The following is a 23,474-nucleotide window of genomic DNA, read 5'->3' as shown; positions in this document are numbered from 1 at the left end:
CATCCAAACCTGCTGCCTTGCCGGCTTTCATCTTCCGCAAAGCTTTTACTACCTCTTCTCTGTTTACCAAATCATTTTCCCTAACCCTCTCACTTTGCACACCACCTCGACCCAAACACCCTATATCTGCTACTCTGTCATCAGACACATTCAACAAACCTTCAAAATACTCATTCCATCTCCCTCTCACATCACCACTACTTGTTATCACCTCCCCATTTACGCCCTTCACTGAAGTTCCGATTTGCTCCCTTGTCTTACGCACCCTATTTACCTCCTTCCAGAACGTCTTTTTATTCTCCCTAAAATTTACTGATAGTCTCTCACCCCAACTCTCATTTGCCCTTTTTTTCACCTCTTGCACCTTTCTCTTGACCTCCTGTCTCTTTCTTTTATACTTCTCCCACTCAATTGCATTTTTTCCCTGCAAAAATCGTCCAAATGCCTCTCTCTTCTCTTTCACTAATACTCTTACTTCTTCATCCCACCACTCACTACCCTTTCTAAACAGCCCACCTCCCACTCTTCTCATGCCACAAGCATCTTTTGCGCAATCCATCACTGATTCCCTAAATACATCCCATTCCTCCCCCACTCCCCTTACTTCCATTGTTCTCACCTTTTTCCATTCTGTACACAGTCTCTCCTGATACTTCTTCACACAGGTCTCCTTCCCAAGCTCACTTACTCTCACCACCTTCTTCACCCCAACATTCACTCTTCTTTTCTGAAAACCCATACTAATCTTCACCTTAGCCTCCACAAGATAATGATCAGACATCCCTCCAGTTGCACCTCTCAGCACATTGACATCCAAAAGTCTCTCTTTCGCACGCCTGTCAATTAACACGTAATCCAATAACGCTCTCTGGCCATCTCTCCTACTTACATAAGTATACTTATGTATATCTCGCTTTTTAAACCAGGTATTCCCAATCATCAGTCCTTTTTCAGCACATAAATCTACAAGCTCTTCACCATTTCCATTTACAACACTGAACACCCCATGCATACCAATTATTCCCTCAACTGCCGCATTACTCACCTTTGCATTCAAATCACCCATCACTATAACCCGGTCTCGTGCATCAAAACCGCTAACACACTCATTTAGCTGCTCCCAAAACACTTGCCTCTCATGATCTTTCTTCTCATGCCCAGGTGCATATGCACCAATAATCACCCACCTCTCTCCATCAACTTTCATTTTTACCCATATTAATCGAGAATTTACTTTCTTACATTCTATCACATACTCCCACAACTCCTGTTTCAGGAGTATTGCTACTCCTTCCCTTGCTCTTGTCCTCTCACTAACCCCTGACTTCACTCCCCAGACATTTCCAAACCACTCTTCCCCTTTACCCTTGAGCTTCGTTTCACTCAGAGCCAAAACATCCAGGTTCCTTTCCTCAAACATACTACCTATCTCTCCTTTTTCACATCTTGGTTACATCCACACACATTTAGGCACCCCACTCTGAGCCTTCGAGGAGGATGAGCACTCCCCGCGTGACTCCTTCTTCTGTTTCCCATTTTAGAAAGTTAATATATATACATATATATATATATATATATATATATATACATATATATATATATATATATATATATATATATATCTTTTCTTTCATACTATTCGCCATTTCCCGCATTAGCGAGGTAGCGTTGAGAACAGAGGACTGGGCCCTTGAGGGAATATCCTCACCTGGGCCCCTTCTCTGTTCCCTCTTTTGGAAAATTAAAAAAAAAAGTGAGAGGGGAGGATTTCCAGCCCCCCGCTCCCTCCCCTTTTAGTCGCCTTCTACGACACGCAGGGAATACGTGGGAAGTATTCTTATATATATATATATATATATATATATATATATATATATATATATATATATATATATATATATATATATATATATATATAAGAGGAAACAACTATTCGAAATACTGTTGGAGGTTTGTATGTTCTATGAAGGTGTGCGTTCATATGTTCTTTATTCGTATTCATATACCTCCGCGCTGTACAGTTAGGTTCGGTAAAACGCTATCAGCTAGCTTTGTGCGTCTCTTCGGAAATAACCAGTATAGACCCCGTTGCTCACGATTGTGAGACGAAGGGTATTCGAGTACTTAGTATTTCGAATAGTTGTTTCCTATTATACAGTCCCATAGCCTAGCGGTTAGCATGCCTGCCTCTTGCACAGGGGTCCCGGGTTCGATCCTGGCTGTTGGAGGTTTGTATGTTCTATGAAGGTGCGCGTTCATATGCACTTTATTCGTATTCATATACCTCCGCGTTGTACAGTTAGGTTCGGTAAAACGCTATCAGCTGGCTATGTGCGTCTGTTCGGAAATAACCAGTATAGACCCCGTTGCTCACCATTGTGAGACGAAGGGTATTCGAGTAATTAGTACTTCGAATAGTTGTTTCTTATTATACAGTCCCATAGCCTAGAGGTTAGCATGCCTGCTTCTTGCACGGGGGTCCCGGGTTCGATCCTGCCTGTTGGAGGTCTGTATGTTCTATGAAGGTGCGTGTTCATATGCACTTTATTCGTATATATATATATATATATATATATATATATATATATATATGTATATATATATATATATATATATATATATATATATATATATATATATATATTTTTTTTTTTTTATACTTTGTCGCTGTCTCCCGCGTTTGCGAGGTAGCGCAAGGAAACAGACGAAAGAAATGGCCCCACCCCCCCCCCCCATACACACGCACATACACACGTCCACACACGCAAATATACACACCTACACAGCTTTCCATGGTTTACCCCAGACGCTTCACATGCCTTGCTTCAATCCACTGACAGCACGTCAACCCCTGTATACCACATGACTCCAATTCACTCTATTTCTTGCCCTCCTTTCACCCTCCTGCATGTTCAGGCCCCGATCACACAAAATCTTTTTCACTCCATCTTTCCACCTCCAATTTGGTCTCCTTCTTCTCCTCGTTCCCTCCACCTCCGACACATATATCCTCTTGGTCAATCTCTCCTCACTCATTTTCTCCATGTGCCCAAACCATTTCAAAACACCCTCTTCTGCTCTCTCAACCACGCTCTTTTTATTTCCACACATCTCTCTCACCCTTACGTTACTTACTCGATCAAACCACCTCACACCACACATTGTCCTCAAACATCTCATTTCCAGCACATCCATCCTCCTGCGCACATCTCTATCCATAGCCCACGCCTCGCAACCATACAACATTGTTGGAACCACTATTCCCTCAAACATACCCATTTTTGCTTTCCGAGATAATGTTCTCGACTTCCACACATTTTTCAAGGCTCCCAAAATTTTCGCCCCCTCCCCCACCCTATGATCCACTTCCGCTTCCATGGTTCCATCCGCTGACAGATCCACTCCCAGATATCTAAAACACTTCACTTCCTCCAGTTTTTCTCCATTCAAACTCACCTCCCAATTGACTTGACCCTCACCCCTACTGTACCTAATAACCTTGCTCTTATTCACATTTACTCTCAACTTTCTTCTTCCACACACTTTACCAAACTCAGTCACCAGCTTCTGCAGTTTCTCACATGAATCAGCCACCAGCGCTGTATCATCAGCGAACAACAACTGACTCACTTCCCAAGCTCTCTCATCCCCAACAGACTTCATACTTGCCCCTCTTTCCAGGACTCTTGCATTTACCTCCCTTACAACCCCATCCATAAACAAATTAAACAACCATGGAGACATCACACACCCCTGCCGCAAACCTACATTCACTGAGAACCAATCACTTTCCTCTCTTCCTACACGTACACATGCCTTACATCCTCGATAAAAACTTTTCACTGCTTCTAGCAACTTGCCTCCCACACCATATATTCTTAATACCTTCCACATAGCATCTCTATCAACTCTATCATATGCCTTCTCCAGATCCATAAATGCTACATACAAATCCATTTGCTTTTCTAAGTATTTCTCACATACATTCTTCAAAGCAAACACCTGATCCACACATCCTCTACCACTTCTGAAACCGCACTGCTCTTCCCCAATCTGATGCTCTGTACATGCCTTCACCCTCTCAATCAATACCCTCCCATATAATTTACCAGGAATACTCAACAAACTTATACCTCTGTAATTTGAGCACTCACTCTTATCCCCTTTGCCTTTGTACAATGGCACTATGCACGCATTCCGCCAATCCTCAGGCACCTCACCATGAGTCATACATACATTAAATAACCTTACCAACCAGTCAACAATACAGTCACCCCCTTTTTTAATAAATTCCACTGCAATACCATCCAAACCTGCTGCCTTGCCGGCTTTCATCTTCCGCAAAGCTTTTACTACCTCTTCTCTGTTTACCAAATCATTTTCCCTAACCCTCTCACTTTGCACACCACCTCGACCAAAACACCCTATATCTGCCACTCTGTCATCAGACACATTCAACAAACCTTCAAAATACTCATTCCATCTCCTTCTCACATCACCGCTACTTGTTATCACCTCCCCATTTACGCCCTTCACTGAAGTTCCCATTTGCTCCCTTGTCTTACGCACCCTATTTACCTCCTTCCAGAACATCTTTTTATTCTCCCTAAAATTTACTGATAGTCTCTCACCCCAACTCTCATTTGCCCTTTTTTTCACCTCTTGCACCTTTCTCTTGACCTCCTGTCTCTTTCTTTTATACTTCTCCCACTCAATTGCATTTTTTCCCTGCAAAAATCGTCCAAATGCCTCTCTCTTCTCTTTCACTAATACTCTTACTTCTTCATCCCACCACTCACTACCCTTTCTAAACAGCCCACCTCCCACTCTTCTCATGCCACAAGCATCTTTTGCGCAATCCATCACTGATTCCCTAAATACATCCCATTCCTCCCCCACTCCCCTTACTTCCATTGTTCTCACCTTTTTCCATTCTGTACACAGTCTCTCCTGGTACTTCCCCACACAGGTCTCCTTCCCAAGCTCACTTACTCTCACCACCTTCTTCACCCCAACATTCACTCCTCTTTTCTGAAAACCCATACTAATCTTCACCTTAGCCTCCACAAGATAATGATCAGACATCCCTCCAGTTGCACCTCTCAGCACATTAACATCCAAAAGTCTCTCTTTCGCACGCCTGTCAATTAACACGTAATCCAATAACGCTCTCTGGCCATCTCTCCTACTTACATACGTATACTTATGTATATCTCGCTTTTTAAACCAGGTATTCCCAATCATCAGTCCTTTTTCAGCACATAAATCTACAAGCTCTTCACCATTTCCATTTACAACACTGAACACCCCATGCATACCAATTATTCCCTCAACTGCCACATTACTCACCTTTGCATTCAAATCACCCATCACTATAACCCGGTCTCGTGCATCAAAACCGCTAACACACTCATTTAGCTGCTCCCAAAACACTTGCCTCTCATGATCTTTCTTCTCATGCCCAGGTGCATATGCACCAATAATCACCCACCTCTCTCCATCAACTTTCAATTTTACCCATATTAATCGAGAATTTACTTTCTTACACTCTATCACATACTCCCACAACTCCTGTTTCAGGAGTATTGCTACTCCTTCCCTTGCTCTTGTCCTCTCACTAACCCCTGACTTCACTCCCCAGACATTTCCAAACCACTCTTCCCCTTTACCCTTGAGCTTCGTTTCACTCAGAGCCAAAACATCCAGGTTCCTTTCCTCAAACATACTACCTATCTCTCCTTTTTTCACATCTTGGTTACATCCACACACATTTAGGCACCCCACTCTGAGCCTTCGAGGAGGATATATATATATATATATATATATATATATATATATATATATATATATATATATATATATATATATATATATATACATATATATATATATATGTGTGTGTGTGTGTGTGTGTGTGTGTGTGTGTGTGTGTATTGGTACGGGTCACAATTTTGCGCATGATCAAGATACTCCTATGGGTTCACGCTAAAATGAAGCACGATAAGTTCCCTGGTGCACTTTCGTGTAATAATCACATCATCAGGGGAAAATCAAGTGAGAAATATAAAAGTCAGGTGATATACTACGAAGAGAGTAGCTAGGACACTGTTTGGTAAATAAGGCGTCCTAGCTACATCTTTTCGTTGTATATGAACTGACTGCTATATTTCTCTCTTGTCTCCCATGATGATGTGATTATTTCACGAAAGTGCACGTAGGAACTTATCGTGCTTTATTTTTCCTGTGAACTCATAGGAATATTTTAATCACGCGCAAAATTGTGATCCTTTCTAATATATATATATATATATATATTTTTTTTAATTATCATTATTATACTTTGTCGCTGTCTCCCGCGTTTGCGAGATAGCGCAAGGAAACAGACGAAAGAAATGGCCCAACCCCCCCCCCATACACCTGTATATACATACGTCCACACACGCAAATATACATACCTACACAGCTTTCCATGGTTTACCCCAGACGCTTCACATGCCTTGATTCAATCCACTGACAGCACGTCAACCCCGGTATACCAAATCGCTCCAATTCACTCTATTCCTTGCCCTCCTTTCACCTTCCTGCATGTTCAGGCCCCAATCACACAAAACCTTTTTCACTCCATCTTTCCACCTCCAATTTGGTCTCCCTCTTCTCCTCGTTCCCTCCACCTCCGACACATATATCCTCTTGGTCAATCTTTCCTCACTCATTCTCTCCATGTGCCCAAACCACTTCAAAACACCCTCTTCTGCTCTCTCAACCACGCTCTTTTTATTTCCACACATCTCTCTTACCCTTACGTTACTTACTCGATCAAACCACCTCACACCACACATTGTCCTCAAACATCTCATTTCCAGCACATCCATCCTCCTGCGCACAACTCTATCCATAGCCCACGCCTCGCAACCATACAACATTGTTGGAACCACTATTCCTTCAAACATACCCATTTTTGCTTTCCTAGATAATGTTCTCGACTTCCACACATTCTTCAAGGCCCCCAGAATTTTCGCCCCCTCCCCCACCCTATGATCCACTTCCGCTTCCATGGTTCCATCCGCTGCCAGATCCACTCCCAGATATCTAAAACACTTCACTTCCTCCAGTTTTTCTCCATTCAAACTCACCTCCCAATTGACTTGACCCTCAACCCTACTGTACCTAATAACCTTGCTCTTATTCCCATTTACTCTTAACTTTCTTCTTCCACACACTTTACCAAACTCAGTCACCAGCTTCTGCAGTTTCTCACATGAATCAGCCACCAGCGCTGTATCATCAGCGAACAACAACTGACTCACTTCCCAAGCTCTCTCATCCCCAACAGACTTCATACTTGCCCCTCTTTACAAAACTCTTGCATTTACCTCCCTAACAACCCCATCCATAAACAAATTAAACAACCATAGAGACATCACACAACCCTGCCGCAAACCTACATTTACTGAGAACCAATCACTTTCCTCTCTTCCTACACGTACACATGCCTTACATCCTCGATAAAAACTTTTCACTGCTTCTAACAACTTTCCTCCCACACCATATATTCTTAATACCTTCCACAGAGAATCCCTATCAACTCTATCATATGCCTTCTCCAGATCCATAAATGCTACATACAAATCCATTTGCTCTTTTAAGTATTTCTCACATACATTCTTCAAAGCAAACACCTGATCCACACATCCTCTACCACTTCTGAAACCACACTGCTCTTCCCCAATCTGATGCTCTGTACATGCCTTCACCCTCTCAATCAATACCCTCCCATATAATTTACCAGGAATACTCAACAAACTTATACCTCTGTAATTTGAGCACTCACTCTTATCCCCTTTGCCTTTGTACAATAGCACTATGCACGCAATCCGCCAATCCTCAGGCACCTCACCATGAGTCATACATACATTAAATAACCTTACCAACCAGTCAACAATACAGTCACACCCTTTTTTAATAAATTCCACTGCAATACCATCCAAACCTGCTGCCTTGCCGGCTTTCATCTTCCGCAAAGCTTTCACTACCTCTTCTCTGTTTACCAAATCGTTTTCCCTAACCCTCTCACTTTGCACACCAACTCGACCAAAACACCCTATATCTGCCACTCTATCATCAAACACATTCAACAAACCTTCAAAATACTCACTCCATCTCCTTCTCACATCACCACTACTTGTTATCACCTCCCCATTTGCGCCCTTCACTGAAGTTCCCATTTGCTCCCTTGTCTTACGCACTTTATTTACCTCCTTCCAGAACATCTTTTTATTCTCCCTAAAATTTAATGATACTCTCTCACCCCAACTCTCATTTGCCCTTTTTTTCACCTCTTGCACCTTTCTCTTGACCTCCTGTCTCTTTCTTTTATACATCTCCCACTCAATTGCATTTTTTCCAAGCAATAATCGTCCAAATGCCTCTCTCTTCTCTTTCACTAATACTCTTACATTTATATATATATATATATATATATATATATATATATATATATATACATATATATATATATATATATATATATATTTTTTTTTTTTTTTTTTTTTTTTTTCATACTATTCGCCATTTCCCGCATTAGCGAGGTAGCGCTAAGAACAGAGGACTGGGCCTTTGAGGGAATATCCTCACCTGGCCCCCTTCTCTGTTCCTTGTTTTGGAAAAAAAAAAATAAAATATATATATATATATATATATATATATATATATATATATATATATATATATATATATGTATATATATATATATATATATATATATATATATATATTCTTTATTTATTTATTATACTTTGTCGCTGTCTCCCGCGTTTGCCAGGTAGCGCAAGGAAACAGACGAAAGAAATGGCCCAACCCCCCCCATAAACATGTATATACATACGTCCACACACGCAAATATACATACCTACACAGCTTTCCATAGCTTACCCCAGACGCTTCACATGCCTTGATTCAATCCACTGACAGCACGTCAACCCCGGTATACCACATCGCTCCAATTCACTCTATTCCTTGCCCTCCTTTCACCCTCCTGCCTGTTCAGGCCCCGATCACACAAAATCTTTTTCACTCCATCTTTCCACCTCCAATTTGGTCTCCCTCTTCTAGTTCCCTCCACCTCCGACACATATATCCTCTTGGTCAATCTTTCCTCACTCATCCTCTCCATGTGCCCAAACCACTTCAAAAAACCCTCTTCTGCTCTCTCAACCACGCTCTTTTTATTTCCACACATCTCTCTTACCCTTACGTTACTCACTCGATCAAACCACCTCACACCACACATTGTCCTCAAACATCTCATTTCCAGCACATCCATCCTCCTGCGCACAACTCTATCCATAGCCCACGCCACGCAACCATACAACATTGTTGGAACCACTACTCCTTCAAACATACCCATTTTTGCTTTCCGAGATAATGTTCTCGACTTCCACACATTCTTCAAGGCCCCCAGAATTTTCGCCCCCTCCCCCACCCTATGATCCATTTCCGCTTCCATGGTTCCATCCGCTGCCAGATCCACTCCCAGATATCTAAAACACTTCACTTCCTCCAGTTTTTCTCCATTCAAACTCACCTCCCAATTGACTTGACCCTCAACCCTACTGTACCTAATAACCTTGCTCTTATTCACATTTACTCTTAACTTTCTTCTTCCACACACTTTACCAAACTCAGTCACCAGCTTCTGCAGTTTCTCACATGAATCAGCCACCAGCGCTGTATCATCAGCGAACAACAACTGACTCACTTCCCAAGCTCTCTCATCCCCAACAGACTTCATACTTGCCCCTCTTTCCAAAACTCTTGCATTTACCTCCCTAACAACCCCATCCATAAACAAATTAAACAACCATGGAGACATCACACACCCCTGCCGCAAACCTACATTCACTGAGAACCAATCACTTTCCTCTCTTCCTACACGTACACATGCCTTACATCCTCGATAAAAACTTTTCACTGCTTCTAAGAACTTGCCTCCCACACCATATATTCTTAATACCTTCCACAGAGCATCTCTATCAACTCTATCATATGCCTTCTCCAGAGCCATAAATGCTACATACAAATCCATTTGCTTTTCTAAGTATTTCTCACATACATTCTTCAAAGCAAACACCTGATCCACACATCCTCTACCACTTCTGAAACCACACTGCTCTTCCCCAATCTGATGCTCTGTACATGCCTTCACCCTCTCAATCAATACCCTCCCATATAATTTACCAGGAATACTCAACAAACTTATACCTCTGTAATTTGAGCACTCACTCTTATCCCCTTTGCCTTTGTACAATGGCACTATGCACGCATTCCGCCAATCCTCAGGCACCTCACCATGAGTCATACATACATTAAATAACCTTACCAACCAGTCAACAATACAGTCACCCCCTTTTTTAATAAATTCCACTGCAATACCATCCAAACCTGCTGCCTTGCCGGCTTTCATCTTCCGCAAAGCTTTCACTACCTCTTCTCTGTTTACCAAATCATTTTCCCTAACCCTCTCACTTTGCACACCACCTCGACCAAAACACCCTATATCTGCCACTCTATCATCAAACACATTCAACAAACCTTCAAAATACTCACTCCATCTCCTTCTCACATCACCAGTACTTGTTATCACCTCCCCATTTGCGCCCTTCACTGAAGTTCCCATTTGCTCCCTTGTCTTACGCACTTTATTTACCTCCTTCCAGAACATCTTTTTATTCTCCCTAAAATTTAATGATACTCTCTCACCCCAACTCTCATTTGCCCTTTTTTTCACCTCTTGCACCTTTCTCTTGACCTCCTGTCTCTTTCTTTTATACATCTCCCACTCAATTGCATTTTTTCCCCCTCTCAATTTTTTTTTAATTTTCCAAAAGAAGGAACAGAGAAGGGGGCCAGGTGAGGATATTCCTTCAGTGGCCCAGTTCTCTGTTCTTAACGCTACCTCGCTAACGCGGGAAATGGCGAATAGTTTGAAAAAAAAAGTTAAAAAAAAAAAAATATATATATATATATATATATATATATATATATATATATATATATATATATATATATATATATATATATATATATATATATATATATATAAATATATATATATATATATATATATATATTTTCTTTTTTTTTTTTTTTGCTTTGTCGCTGTCTCCCGCGCTTGCGAGGTAGCGCAAAGGAAACAGACGAAAGAAATGGCGCAACCCACCCCCATACACATGTATACATACCTACACAGCTTTCCATGGTTTACCCCAGACACTTCACATGCCCTGATTCAATCCACTGACAGCACGTCAACCCTGGTATACCACATCGATCCAATTCACTCTATTCCTTGCCCTCCTTTCACCCTCCTGCATGTTCAGGCCCCGATCAGACAAAATCTTTTTCACTCCATCTTTCCACCTCCAATTTGGTCTCCCACTTCACCTCGTTCCCTCCACCTCCGACACATATATCCTCTTGGTCAATCTTTCCTCACTCAATCTCTCTTCATATGCCCAAACCATTTCAAAACACCCTCTTCTGCTCTCTCAACCACGCTCCTTTTATTTCCACACATCTTTCTTACCCTTACGTTACTTACTCGATCAAACCACCTCACACCACACATTGTCCTCATTTGCTTTTCTAAGTATTTCTCACATACATTCTTCAAAGCAAACACCTGATCCACATATCCTCTACCACTTCTGAAACCACAATGCTCTTCCCCAATCTGATGCTCTGTACATACCTTCACCCTCTCAATCAATACCCTCCCATATAATTTACCAGGAATACTCAACAAACTTATACCTGTGAAATTTGAGCACTCACTCTTATCCCCTTTGCCTTTGTACAATGGCACTATGCACGCATTCCGCCAATCCTCAGGCACCTCACCATGAGTCATACATACATTAAATAACCTTACCAACCAGTCAATAATACAGTCACCCCCTTTTTTAATAAATTCCACTGCAATACCATCGAAACCTGCTGCCTTGCCGGCTTTCATCTTCCGCAAAGCTTTCACTACCTCTTCTCTGTTTACCAAATCATTTTCCCTAACCCTCTCACTTTGCACACCACCTCGACCAAAACACCCTATATCTGCCACTCTATCATCAAACACATTCAACAAACCTTCAAAATATTCACTCCATCTCCTCACATCACCATTACTTGTTATCACCTCCCCATTTGCGCCCTTCACTGAAGTTCCCATTTGCTCCCTTGTCTTACGCACTTTATTTACCTCCTTCCAGAACATCTTTTTATTCTCCCTAAAATTTAATGATACTCTCTCACCCCAACTCTTATTTGCCCTTTTTTTCACCTCTTGCACCTTTCTCTTGACCTCCTGTCTCTTTCTTTTATACATCTCCCACTCAATTGCATTTTTTCCCCCTCTCAATTTTTTTTAATTTTCCAAAAGAAGGAACAGAGAAGGGGGCCAGGTGAGGATATTCCTTCAGTGGCCCAGTTCTCTGTTCTTAACGCTACCTCGCTAACGCGGGAAATGGCGAATAGTTTGAAAAAAAAAAGTTAAAAATATATATATATATATATATATATATATATATATATATATATATATATATATATATATATATATATATATATATATATATATATATATATATATATATATATATATATTTATCCCTGGGGATAGGGGATTAAGAACACTTCCCACGTATTCCCTGCGTGTCGTAGAAGGCGACTAAAAGGGGAGGGAGCGGGGGGCTGGAAATCCTCCCCTCTCGTTTTTTTTTTTTTTTTTTTTTTTTTAAATTTTCCAAAAGAAGGAACAGAGGGGGCCAGTTGAGGATATTCCAAAAAAGGCCCAGTCCTCTGTTCTTAGCGCTACCTCGCTAACGCGGAAAATGGCGAATAGTTTAAAAGAAAAAGAAAGAAGATATATATATATATATATTTTCTTTTTTTTTTTTGCTTTGTCGCTGTCTCCCGCGCTTGCGAGGTAGCGCAAAGGAAACAGACGAAAGAAATGGCGCAACCCACCCCCATATACATGTATATACATGCACACGCAAATATACATACCTACACAGCTTTCCATGGTTTACCCCAGACACTTCACATGCCCTGATTCAATCCACTGACAGCAGGTCAACCCCGGTATACCACATCGATCCAATTCACTCTATTCCTTGCCCTCCTTTCACCCTCCTGCATGTTCAGGCCCCGATCAGACAAAATCTTTTTCACTCCATCTTTCCACCTCCGATTTGGTCTCCCACTTCACCTCGTTCCCTCCACCTCCGACACATATATCCTCTTGGTCAATCTTTCCTCACTCAATCTCTCCATATGCCCAAACCATTTCAAAACACCCTCTTCTGCTCTCTCAACCACGCTCTTTTTATTTCCACACATCTCTCTTACCCTTACTTTACTTACTCGATCAAACCACCTCACACCACACATTGTCCTCATTTGCTTTTCTAAGTATTTCTCACATACATTCTTCAAAGCAAACACCTGATCCACACATCCTCTACCACTTCTGAAACCACACTGCTCTTCCCCAATCTGATGCTCTGTACATACCTTCACCCTCTCAATCAATACCCTCCCATATAATTTACCAGGAATACTCAACAAACTTATACCTGTGAAATTTGAGCACTCACTCTTATCCCCTTTGCCTTTGTACAATGGCACTATGCACGCATTCCGCCAATCCTCAGGCACCTCACCATGAGTCATACATACATTAAATAACCTTACTAACCAGTCAATAATACAGTCACCCCCTTTTTTAATAAATTCCACTGCAATACCATCCAAACCTGCTGCCTTGCCGGCTTTCATCTTCCGCAAAGCTTTTACTACCTCTTCTCTGTTTACCAAATCATTTTCCCTAACCCTCTCACTTTGCACACCACCTCAACCAAAACACCCTATATCTGCCACTCTATCATCAAACTCATTCAACAAACCTTCAAAATACTCACTCCATCTCTTTCTCACATCACAACTACTTGTTATCACCTCCCCATTTGCGCCCTTCACTGAAGTTCCCATTTGCTCCCTTGTCTTACGCACTTTATTTACCTCCTTCCAGAACATCTTTTTATTCTCCCTAAAATTTAATGATACTCTCTCACCCCAACTCTCATTTGCCCTCTTTTTCACCTCTTGCACCTTTCTCTTGACCTCCTGTCTCTTTCTTTTATACATCTCCCACTCAATTGCATTTTTTTCCCTGCAAAAATCGTCCAAATGCCTCTCTCTTCCCTTTCACTAATAATCTTACTTCTTCATCCCACCACTCACTACCCTTTCTAATCAACCCACCTCCCACCCTTCTCATGCCACAATCATCTTTTGCGCAATCCATCACTGATTCCCTAAATACATCCCATTCCTCCCCCACTCCCCTTACTTCCATTGTTCTCACCTTTTTCCATTCTGTACTCAGTCTCTCCTGGTACTTCCTCACACAGGTCTCCTTCCCAAGGTCACTTACTCTCACCACCCTCTTCACCCCAACATTCACTCTTCTTTTCTGAAAACCCATACAAATCTTCACCTTAGCCTCCACAAGATAATGATCAGACATCCCTCCAGTTGCACCTCTCAGCACATTAACATCCAAAAGTCTCTCTTTCGCACGCCTGTCAATTAACACGTAATCCAATAACGCTCTCTGGCCATCTCTCCTACATACGTATACTTATGTATATCTCGCTTTTTAAACCAGGTATTCCCAATCACCAGTCCTTTTTCAGCACATAAATCTACAAGCTCTTCACCATTTCCATTTACAACACTGAACACCCCACATATACCAATTATTCCCTCAAGTGCCACATTACTCATCTTTGCATTCAAATCACCCATCACTATAGCCCGGTCTCGTGCATCAAAACCACTAACACACTCATTCAGCTGCTCCCAAAACACTTGCCTCTAATGATCTTTCTTCTCATGCCCAGGTGCATATGCACCAATAATCACCCATCTCTCTCCATCAACTTTCAGTTTTACCCATATTAATTGAGAATTTACTTTCTTACATTCTATCACATACTCCCACAACGCCTGTTTCAGGAGTACTGCTACTCCTTCCCTTGCTCTTGTCCTCTCACTAACCCCTGACTTTACTCCCAAGACATTCCCAAACCACTCTTCCCCTTTACCCTTGAGCTTCGTTTCACTCAGAGCCAAAACATCCAGGTTCCTTTCCTCAAACATACTACCTATCTCTCCTTTTTTCACATCTTGGTTACATCCACACACATTTAGACACCGCACTCTGAGCCTTCAAGGAGGATGAGCATATATATATATATATATATATATATATATATATATATATATATATATATATATATATATATATATATATATATATATATATATATATATATATATATATATATATATATATATATATATATATGTGGCATATTGGCATTCCGCCAATCCTCAGGCACCTCACCATGAATCATACATATGTTGAATAACCTTACCAACCAGTCAACAATACAGTCACCCCCTTTTTTAATAAATTCCACTGCAATACCATCCAAACCTGCTGCCTTGCCAGCTTCCATCTTCCGCAAAGCTTTTAGTACCTATTCTCTATTTACCAAATCATTTTCCCTAACCCTCTCTCTTTGCATACCACCTCGATCAAAAGACCCTATATCTGCCACTCTATCATCAAACACATTCAACAAACCTTCAAAATGCTCACTCCATCTCCTTCTCACATCACGATTACTTATTATCACCTCACCCTTAGCCCCCTTCACTGAAGTTCCCATTTGCTTCCTTGTCTTACACACTTCATTTACCTCCTTCCAAAACAAAATATGCAAGTATGCAGTCTGTTGTGGATGAGAGAGCTTGGGAAGTGAGTCAGTTGTTGTTCGCTGATGATACAGCGCTGGTGGCTGATTCATGTGAGAAACTGCAGAAGCCGGTGACTGAGTTTGATAAAGTTTGTGAAAGAAGAAAGTTAAGAGTAAACGTAAACAAGAGCAAGGTTATTAGGTACAGTAGGGTTGAGGGTTAAGTCAATTGGGAGGTAAGTTTGAATGGAGAAAAAATGGAGGAAGTAAAGTGTTTTAGATATCTGGCAGTGGATCTGGCAGCGGATGGAACCATGGAAGCGGAAGTGAATCATAGGGTAGGGGAGGGGGCGAAAATTCTGTGAATCTTGAAGAATGTTTGGAAGTCGAGAACATTATCTCGGAAAGCAAAAATGGGTATGTTTGAAGGAATAGTGGTTCCAACAATGTTTTATGGTTGCGAGGCGTGGGCTATGGATAGAGTTGTGTGCAGGAGGGTGGATGTGCTGGAAATGAGATGTTTGAGGACGATATGTGGTGTGAGGTGATTTGATTGAGTAAGTAATGTAAGGGTAAGAGAGATGTGTGGAAATAAAAAGAGTCTGGTTGAGAGAGCAGGAGAGGGTGTTTTGAAATGGTTTGGTCACATGGAGAGAATGAGTGAGGAAAGATTGACCAAGAGGATATATGTGTCAGGGGTGGAGGGAACGGGGAGAAGTGGGAGACCAAATTGGAGGTGGAAAGATGGAGTGAAAAAAAAATTTAAGTGATCGGGGCCTGAACATGCAGGAGGGTAAAATGCGTGCAAGGAATAGAGTGAATTGGATCGATGTGGTATACCTGGGTCGACGTGCTGTCAATGGATTGAACCAGGGCATGTGAAGCGTCTGAGGTAAACCATGGAAAGTTGTGTGGGGCCTGGATGTGGAAAGGGAGCTGTGGTTTCGGTGCATTATTACATGACAAAAAGAAGCTGAGTGTGAACGAATGGGGCCTTTGTTGTCTTTTCCTAGCGCTACCCCGCACACATGAGATAGGAGGGGGTTGTTATTTCATGTGTGGTGAGTTGGCGATGGGAATAGATAAAGGCAGACAGTATGAATTATGTACATGTGTATATATGTATTTGTCTGTGTGTGTATATATATATATGTGTACATTGAGATGTATAGGTATGTATGTTTGCGTGTTTGGACGTGTATGTATGTACATGTTTATGTGGGTGGGTTTGGCCATTTATTTCGTCTGTTTCCTTGCGCTACCTCGCTAACGCGGGAGACAGCGACAAAGCAAGATAAATATATATATACATGTATATAATTCTTCTTTTATGTTATTTGCCATTTCCCGCGTTTGCGAGGTAGCTTTAAGAACAGTAAACTGAACCTTTGAGGGAATATCCTCCCTTGGCTCCCTTCCCTGTTCCTACTTTTGGAAAATTAAATAGGAGAGGTGAGGATTTCCTGCACCCCGCTCCCTCTCTTTTTAGTCGCCTCCTACGACACGCAGGGAATACGTGGGAAGTATTATCTCTCCCTATCCCCAGGGTTAGTATTTTGATATATACTCATATCAACGTCCTAGTATCTAAAGGAAAAGGTATGGTTTTAGCATTTTCTTGTAATATAGTTCCAAAATCGTTGTTTTAAAAAGAGAATTTTGGCACGAATTGTGAATGCTTTATTTAGAAATGTTGTTAAACAAATTCTGATCCGAAGGTAATAAAGATATTCACGTCCTTTGAAACAGAATCAAGCTGGATCTGACAGGTCAGGAAATAGACAGATCATGACTTTTGTTCATGTCAACATTAAGTTTAATTAGATCTCGTCAGTCTTATTCTTCAGCCTTGTACTTCTTTTCTTCCTCAGCGAAGGCGATCTGGTCGAGGACGAACTGGGGGATGGGGTGGGGGAAGGCTGGGGCCACGGGCAGCAGGTCGGACTGGGGTTGGTAACCGTTCTTGTCGGCCACAAACTGGACTGACGCTACACTGCCGTCCTCCTGGGGGTAGCTGAAGGATGGGTGTTGTGTACGTCATATGGCAGTAGAAAGGCAGCTCATAAAGAACACGGTTTGGCTAAGCACTTTATGAAGTATATATCCTGTGATATGGTCAGATGTTGGGAATATATCAATGTGTAAATAAAGAATACTGAATGATTTTGATGTTTACCTCCATGAGCCGATCATGTCTGAGCCACCATCAGGTCCCTGAGAACCAGAAAACTGAAAGTTGATACCGTTGTCGGCCTCGAAGTGGGAACTGTGAGCACCGAACTCATCGGGGTTGACTTGTTCGCTGCGGAGGATGGCCACTGGTGGGTAGACGAGGGTGTCGGCCACTGCCACAGCAGCCACGGCGAGAATCACAGCCTGGAACACATGAACCTTATATCTATATGATTTATTCAGCACATACATGTAAGCAATTGGTAATATCATAAACTTTGAATTCCTGTGCCTGAAAGAAATTGCTTGAGTATATAGTGTACTTACAAGCTTCATGTTGGCGTGCTAAGGGTAAGTGTGAGTGTGAGGCCTGGTAGGTCTTCCCGTCTTATATACACACAGAAAGAGAAGGTTGTCATACAACCTTGTGTCTGAGACCTCGATTCTTTTTTGTTCTCTTCGTCCGACTCTCTGGTTTTGATGTCGTATGAATATCAACTTGTTCTCCGTTGGTCAGCCACAGACATAGTCCAAATGTTCATGTATTGGTCATAATTTGCAGCAAAATGATAACTTCATTAGCAGATTTATACTTCATCAGATATACTGTGTTCCCATAAGAAAGAATCATCTTTTCATAAGCATTCTATCAAAAATTGGGTGATACACTAATGTATTAATTCAGTTTTGATGTTCATTCAATAATCTCAAAAGCTGCACAAACATTCTGGTGAGCGGGGAAGCTGAAGAGCCTTGTGTTGTCAGCAAAACTAATGCCTCTGCCAGATATCATGTACTGGTGATCTCTCAAGAATATGTCAGTGAAGTAACTTGATTGCTTAATGCATACATGTTACATGCATGAATATTTTGTCCCCAAGTATGACACTCTCTATATAGGACTCACTATTTAGGAGGCTCACTCTTCCACACGTGCAGTGTAATAACTTTTTGTCCACGACGCTCTTCGTCCAGGACATTAGGTGTTCAGGACACTCACCTTGCAGGACATTATCAAAACCTAGCATTAAAAAAAGGGCATAAAGACAACATTTGCTTACCAATTTCTTCTAAGTTTTTCAAAGATTTTCCACTATATATGATAGTGGGTCATCATCAAAAATGCATCAAGTAGCCACTGGATGGGAGATATGAATGATCACGGATATGAAGTTTGGTTCATGAAGTAACTACTAAAGTGCAGAGTCGAGGACGTAAAGGAAACATCACGTAGCAGAATTGGGATGTGAAAAAAGAATTAAACTACAGAGTCATTTGTGTGAATAAGGAACCAGGGCAGCTACTAAAGGGCAATCACTAGGACTGAAGCACAGCGGCAGTGTCCACCTACTGACTGCGGTCCTCTGCTTTCTTCGGGCAGCAGCACTGTGCGACCAAAGCCGGAGCGTCCTCCCTTGTCACGGGTTTTCGCTTCGTGGTACCCGTCAAGCATAACCCATTCCTCGGAATAGCGTGCCAGCCTCTGTTGGTATGTCGGGTACCAGCTACAGCCACGAGGGAACGGCCGACGACCGTTCACCCTCTTGCCCACATTGTGGGAAGACCTTTGCCAGCTTTCGGGGCCGTAGGGTCCACGAAAGGCAGGCACATGCCAACTCCTTTCACCAGGAGTTGGCAACAAGGCATGTTCTGTCCAAGGCTCGATGGTCTGAGGTGGAGCTCCTCGCCAGGGCTGAGGCCGTGATGGCAGCTGGTCCCTCACTAGTTGCCGGGTAGGGCCTGAACCAGCGGTTGCGGAAGATTGTTCCATCTAGGACGGTCGAAGCGATCAAAGGTCTCCGACGCAAGGCGTCGTATAAGTCCAGGGTTCAGGAACTGACCTTGAACACCAACCTCCTCCAGGAAACTGGTGAAGGCGAGGTGATGGATGGTGTGTCGAGTGAGAAGCGTGTCCCATCCACAATGAGAAGCAACACGCGGAGCGGCGCCTCGGAGGAAGCGACGCGTGCAGGAATGCACGCGCATGCTCAATCCAGTGAAGAGAGTCCAGCAGGCAATCTGCTGGGGACAGCTCCCACGGTTTTAACTGTCCCAGCTGCTCCGCGGGTTCCCCAATCCCAATCAATTGCTTCCTTTGTGGCCGAGACTGCCACATATCTCGACACATTAGGACCTGGCTCCACAACTGCATCGTGGGGTGAGGACATTCTAAATGTTGCCCTAGACCACTTGCGTCAGGGTGACAGCCTCGCCGTGATCAGGATAGCCGCAGAGCACGCCATACACATGACGAGCTCCTGTGGCTCACCCGAAGACCGCCGGAATCGTGGTGGAGATGGATCAAGGCAGTCGACGAACTCTGGCCGCATACGCCGCGCTGAGGAGGTTCCTTTGCGTGGAAACCGCCTTAGACGGGAATAGTGCCGGAAGGTACAGAGACTCTATCGTAAAAATAGGTCTTTGGCCGCTGGATTGGTTCTCAAAGGCGACTGGGAGGTACCGCCAACTTCGGTTGGGCCGGAATGCCTCAGTCCCTTTTGGGGGGGCCTCTTCTCTCGACCATTTGAGCTGGACGGAACGTGCCATTACCGATTGCGACTTAGAGAATGGACAACTAGCAGAAGTTGTCACCGTAGGCGAGGTAGCGCATCACCTCAAAGCCACCCGAACACCTGCCCCTGGTCCTGATGGTATGTTGACTCGGTTGCTGAAGTCCATTCCTCCGAGGATCTTGACCAAAATGTTTAACCTCTGGCTAGCTACGTCTGCATTGCCAGAACCACTAAAGGCAAATCGAACGGTGCTGATACCTAAGGTACCTAACCCAACTGAACCCAAGGATTACAGGCCAATTACCATCTCCTGTGCCGTAGTCCGTCTGCTCTATGAAATACTGAGCAGCCGCATCTCGAGCCTCTTCCAGATCGATGGAGCTCAAAAGGAATTCGTCCCAATGGACGGATGCCTCGAGAACCTCACGATCTTGGGTGCGATTGTCGGTCGTGCGCGGGCACACGCCCACGGTCTACACCTGGCATTCCTCGACATGGCCAAAAAAGCATTCGATAGTGTTAACCATAGCAATATCGATCGGGCCATGTCGCGGAAGGGCATTCCAGCCCTCGTCAGGGCATATGTCATGTCGACGTATGACCGAGCTTTCACTTACATCGAAGGCAGCGACGAGTTATCGGAGAAGGTAAACATGACTCGTAGGGTCAAGCAAGGTGACCCACTATCACCAGTTCTCTTCAACCTTGTGATTGACGAGGGAATCGCAAGGGTGAAGGAGACTGGTGTAGGGGTTAGGTTAGGTGATCAAAAGATATCAGCACTGGCGTTTGCCGATGATTTAGTCCTGGTGGTGCAGACGCCCACTGGCTTGCAGCAGGCAATGAACGTGATGGCCGAGACCCTCGCGGGGGGTGGGCTTCAAGTCAACCCTGGGAAATGTCGTACCCTCAGCAATGGAGGTCGACGGCAAGCGTAAGGCTTGGTACGTCAATGAAAATAGGACGTTCCAAGTCTTAGGCAGCGCTGTCGGATCCATGAATGCTGAGGACGATTATAAGTACCTCGGCATTCTTATCGGAGCTGGAGGCCGGCGAAAGTGCTACGGTGCCCTGCTAGAAGAGGGGCTCCACAACATCACCAGAGCCCCTCTAAAACCTCAACAACGGATTGCGTTGCTTGTGGAACATCTGGTGCCCAAGCTCATGCATCGACTGGTGTTGGGGGAAGTCTGTAAGACACAACTAGCACGCATGGACAGGTAGGTGCGAGTGGCGGTCCGCCGCTGGCTACGCCTAGCCCATGACGTGCCTTGCACATACTTCCACTCGACAGCAGGAGATGGTGGGCTGGGTATACCGGACTTTGTCTCAACCGTCCGGTTGAATAAACAAGCCAGGTTCGAGAAGTTACTCACCTCGACCGACCCGGTGATTCAGACGGCTGTCCGGGAGCCTGCAGTGATGAGCAAACTGCAGCGCTGGACTGAACCCACATGCATTGCTAGTCGGCAGGCGGGTAACAAACTCGAACGCCATCACGCATGGAGGGCCAATCTGTTCAGCACCGTCGACGGTGCGGGTCTCGCTCCATCTGCTGCCGTGCCTCAGGTTAGCAGATGGGTGAATAGCGGGAACCGTTTCCTGTCCGGTTCTGACTATGTGAAGGCCGTCCAAGTGAGGATAGGCGATTTGCCTACCCCTGCCAGGGCGTCCAGAGGCCGGCCCGAGATCAACGACCTCTGTGACACCTGTCAGAAGCCGGGTACGCGCGGGCTATCCACAGATTTGCCCCCGTACTCATGGCGGGAGGGTGAAGAGGCACGACAACATCAGTGCCTATTTGGCCGGACGACTGAGCCAGAGGGGTTACGAGGTGTCCTGCGAGCTGCGCATTCCGATTGTGGGGTCCTTTAGGAAGCCGGACATCGTGGCTTCCAAAGGTACAGAGACTTATATAATAGACACTCTGATCTCGGGTCCATTTCGCTCTTTCAGCTGCACATCAGCATAAGTGCAGCTATTACGGCACCCCAGAAGTCTTGTAAGGCGTACGGGACTTTACCGGAAAGACACCGTGCATGTAACATCTGCCACATTAAATTGGCGTGGCGCATGGTGCCAAGAAAGCGTGAGTGCTCTCAGAGGGTTAGGGCTGACGTACCAGGACCTTGAGGTGTGCACCGTCAGAGCCCTAACCTGGACCCATTCCCTTCACAGGATGTGGTCCAAGAGCACAGGTTAGCAATCGGAGCCTGCCTTGTCCATCTGGTGTCGGCCGTCGGGCAGGCTAAGGTCATCTCCCCCTTTGTGTGCTTGGGGTGTGCGGGACTAGGCTGTTCTCCCGTGGCACCAAGGGCAGGTACCAGTTCCTGAGGTCGGGTTGTCGGACGGACGGTGGACGCCTTGGCGGGGTTGCCCATTGCTTCCGTGCGACAGGCCGTACTGGAAGGTGAGCGGCGCTGGAAGGTCGCTGTGTTTTTTGTCGGTAAGGTATATCGAATCATCATCTAACTGCCACCTCTTGACTTGCTTCTGCCTATGCTATCAGCAATCTGATCTTAAATCTTCCTCTTATGGTATCCATACACTCCTTCCCTAAACTAACAACTTCCTTCACTATCAACACGTAGTTAGGTCGCTTACCGACATCCACCCTTGCATAAGTAGTTTAGAATTACAAAAAAAAAGCACAGTTGTAGTAGTAGTTAGACTTTCATGCACGTCCCATCACTAACTGGGAATCGATGAAGACAATGAGCACGCAAACCTTTTACGAAAGTGATCAAGAGGATGATTTAGGGAAAACCAACTCGATTGGCAAACAAGCCATGTATAGTAAGGGCGTATAAAGTCTTACCATCGTTTTGAACATCTGGAGAGTCAGGTGTTTTATACTGGTATATATATCATGATGGTGATGACAATCGATAGGCCGAAAGCCTATATAAATAGCCAATCGAACATTAGGGTTGAAGAACGCTGATGATAGGTGCGTTACAGGGGATCG

At 43.8% G+C, this 23,474-nt stretch overlaps 2 protein-coding genes across 2 annotated transcripts in view; one reads left to right on the top strand and one right to left on the bottom strand.

Annotated features, from left to right (window-relative positions):
* LOC139750681 (cuticle protein AMP4-like) overlaps positions 1–23,474 on the top strand; it is a 104,410-nt gene that overhangs the window by 6,946 nt on the left and 73,990 nt on the right. The gene's annotated exons all lie outside the window — the stretch shown is intronic.
* LOC139750680 (cuticle protein AMP4-like) lies at positions 17,479–18,364 on the bottom strand. The gene is made up of 3 exons (XM_071665358.1): positions 18,321–18,364; positions 17,998–18,197; positions 17,479–17,835 (listed from the first exon to the last, which is right to left on the bottom strand). The coding sequence occupies exons 1-3, from the start codon at positions 18,327–18,329 to the stop codon at positions 17,658–17,660; spliced, it is 387 nt and encodes a 128-aa protein (XP_071521459.1). The 5' UTR covers positions 18,330–18,364; the 3' UTR covers positions 17,479–17,657.

Source organism: Panulirus ornatus, chromosome 10 (genome assembly GCF_036320965.1).
Source record: "Panulirus ornatus isolate Po-2019 chromosome 10, ASM3632096v1, whole genome shotgun sequence".
Lineage (NCBI taxonomy): Eukaryota > Metazoa > Arthropoda > Malacostraca > Decapoda > Palinuridae > Panulirus > Panulirus ornatus.
This window is presented reverse-complemented; position numbering and strand designations above follow the sequence as displayed.

Excerpts from the sequence above, each read along its gene's own strand:
- LOC139750680 (XM_071665358.1), bottom strand. Across the intron at positions 17,836-17,997 it reads GACATGATCGGCTCATGGAG|CTACCCCCAGGAGGACGGCA; the intron begins GTAAACATCAAA and ends CCCATCCTTCAG.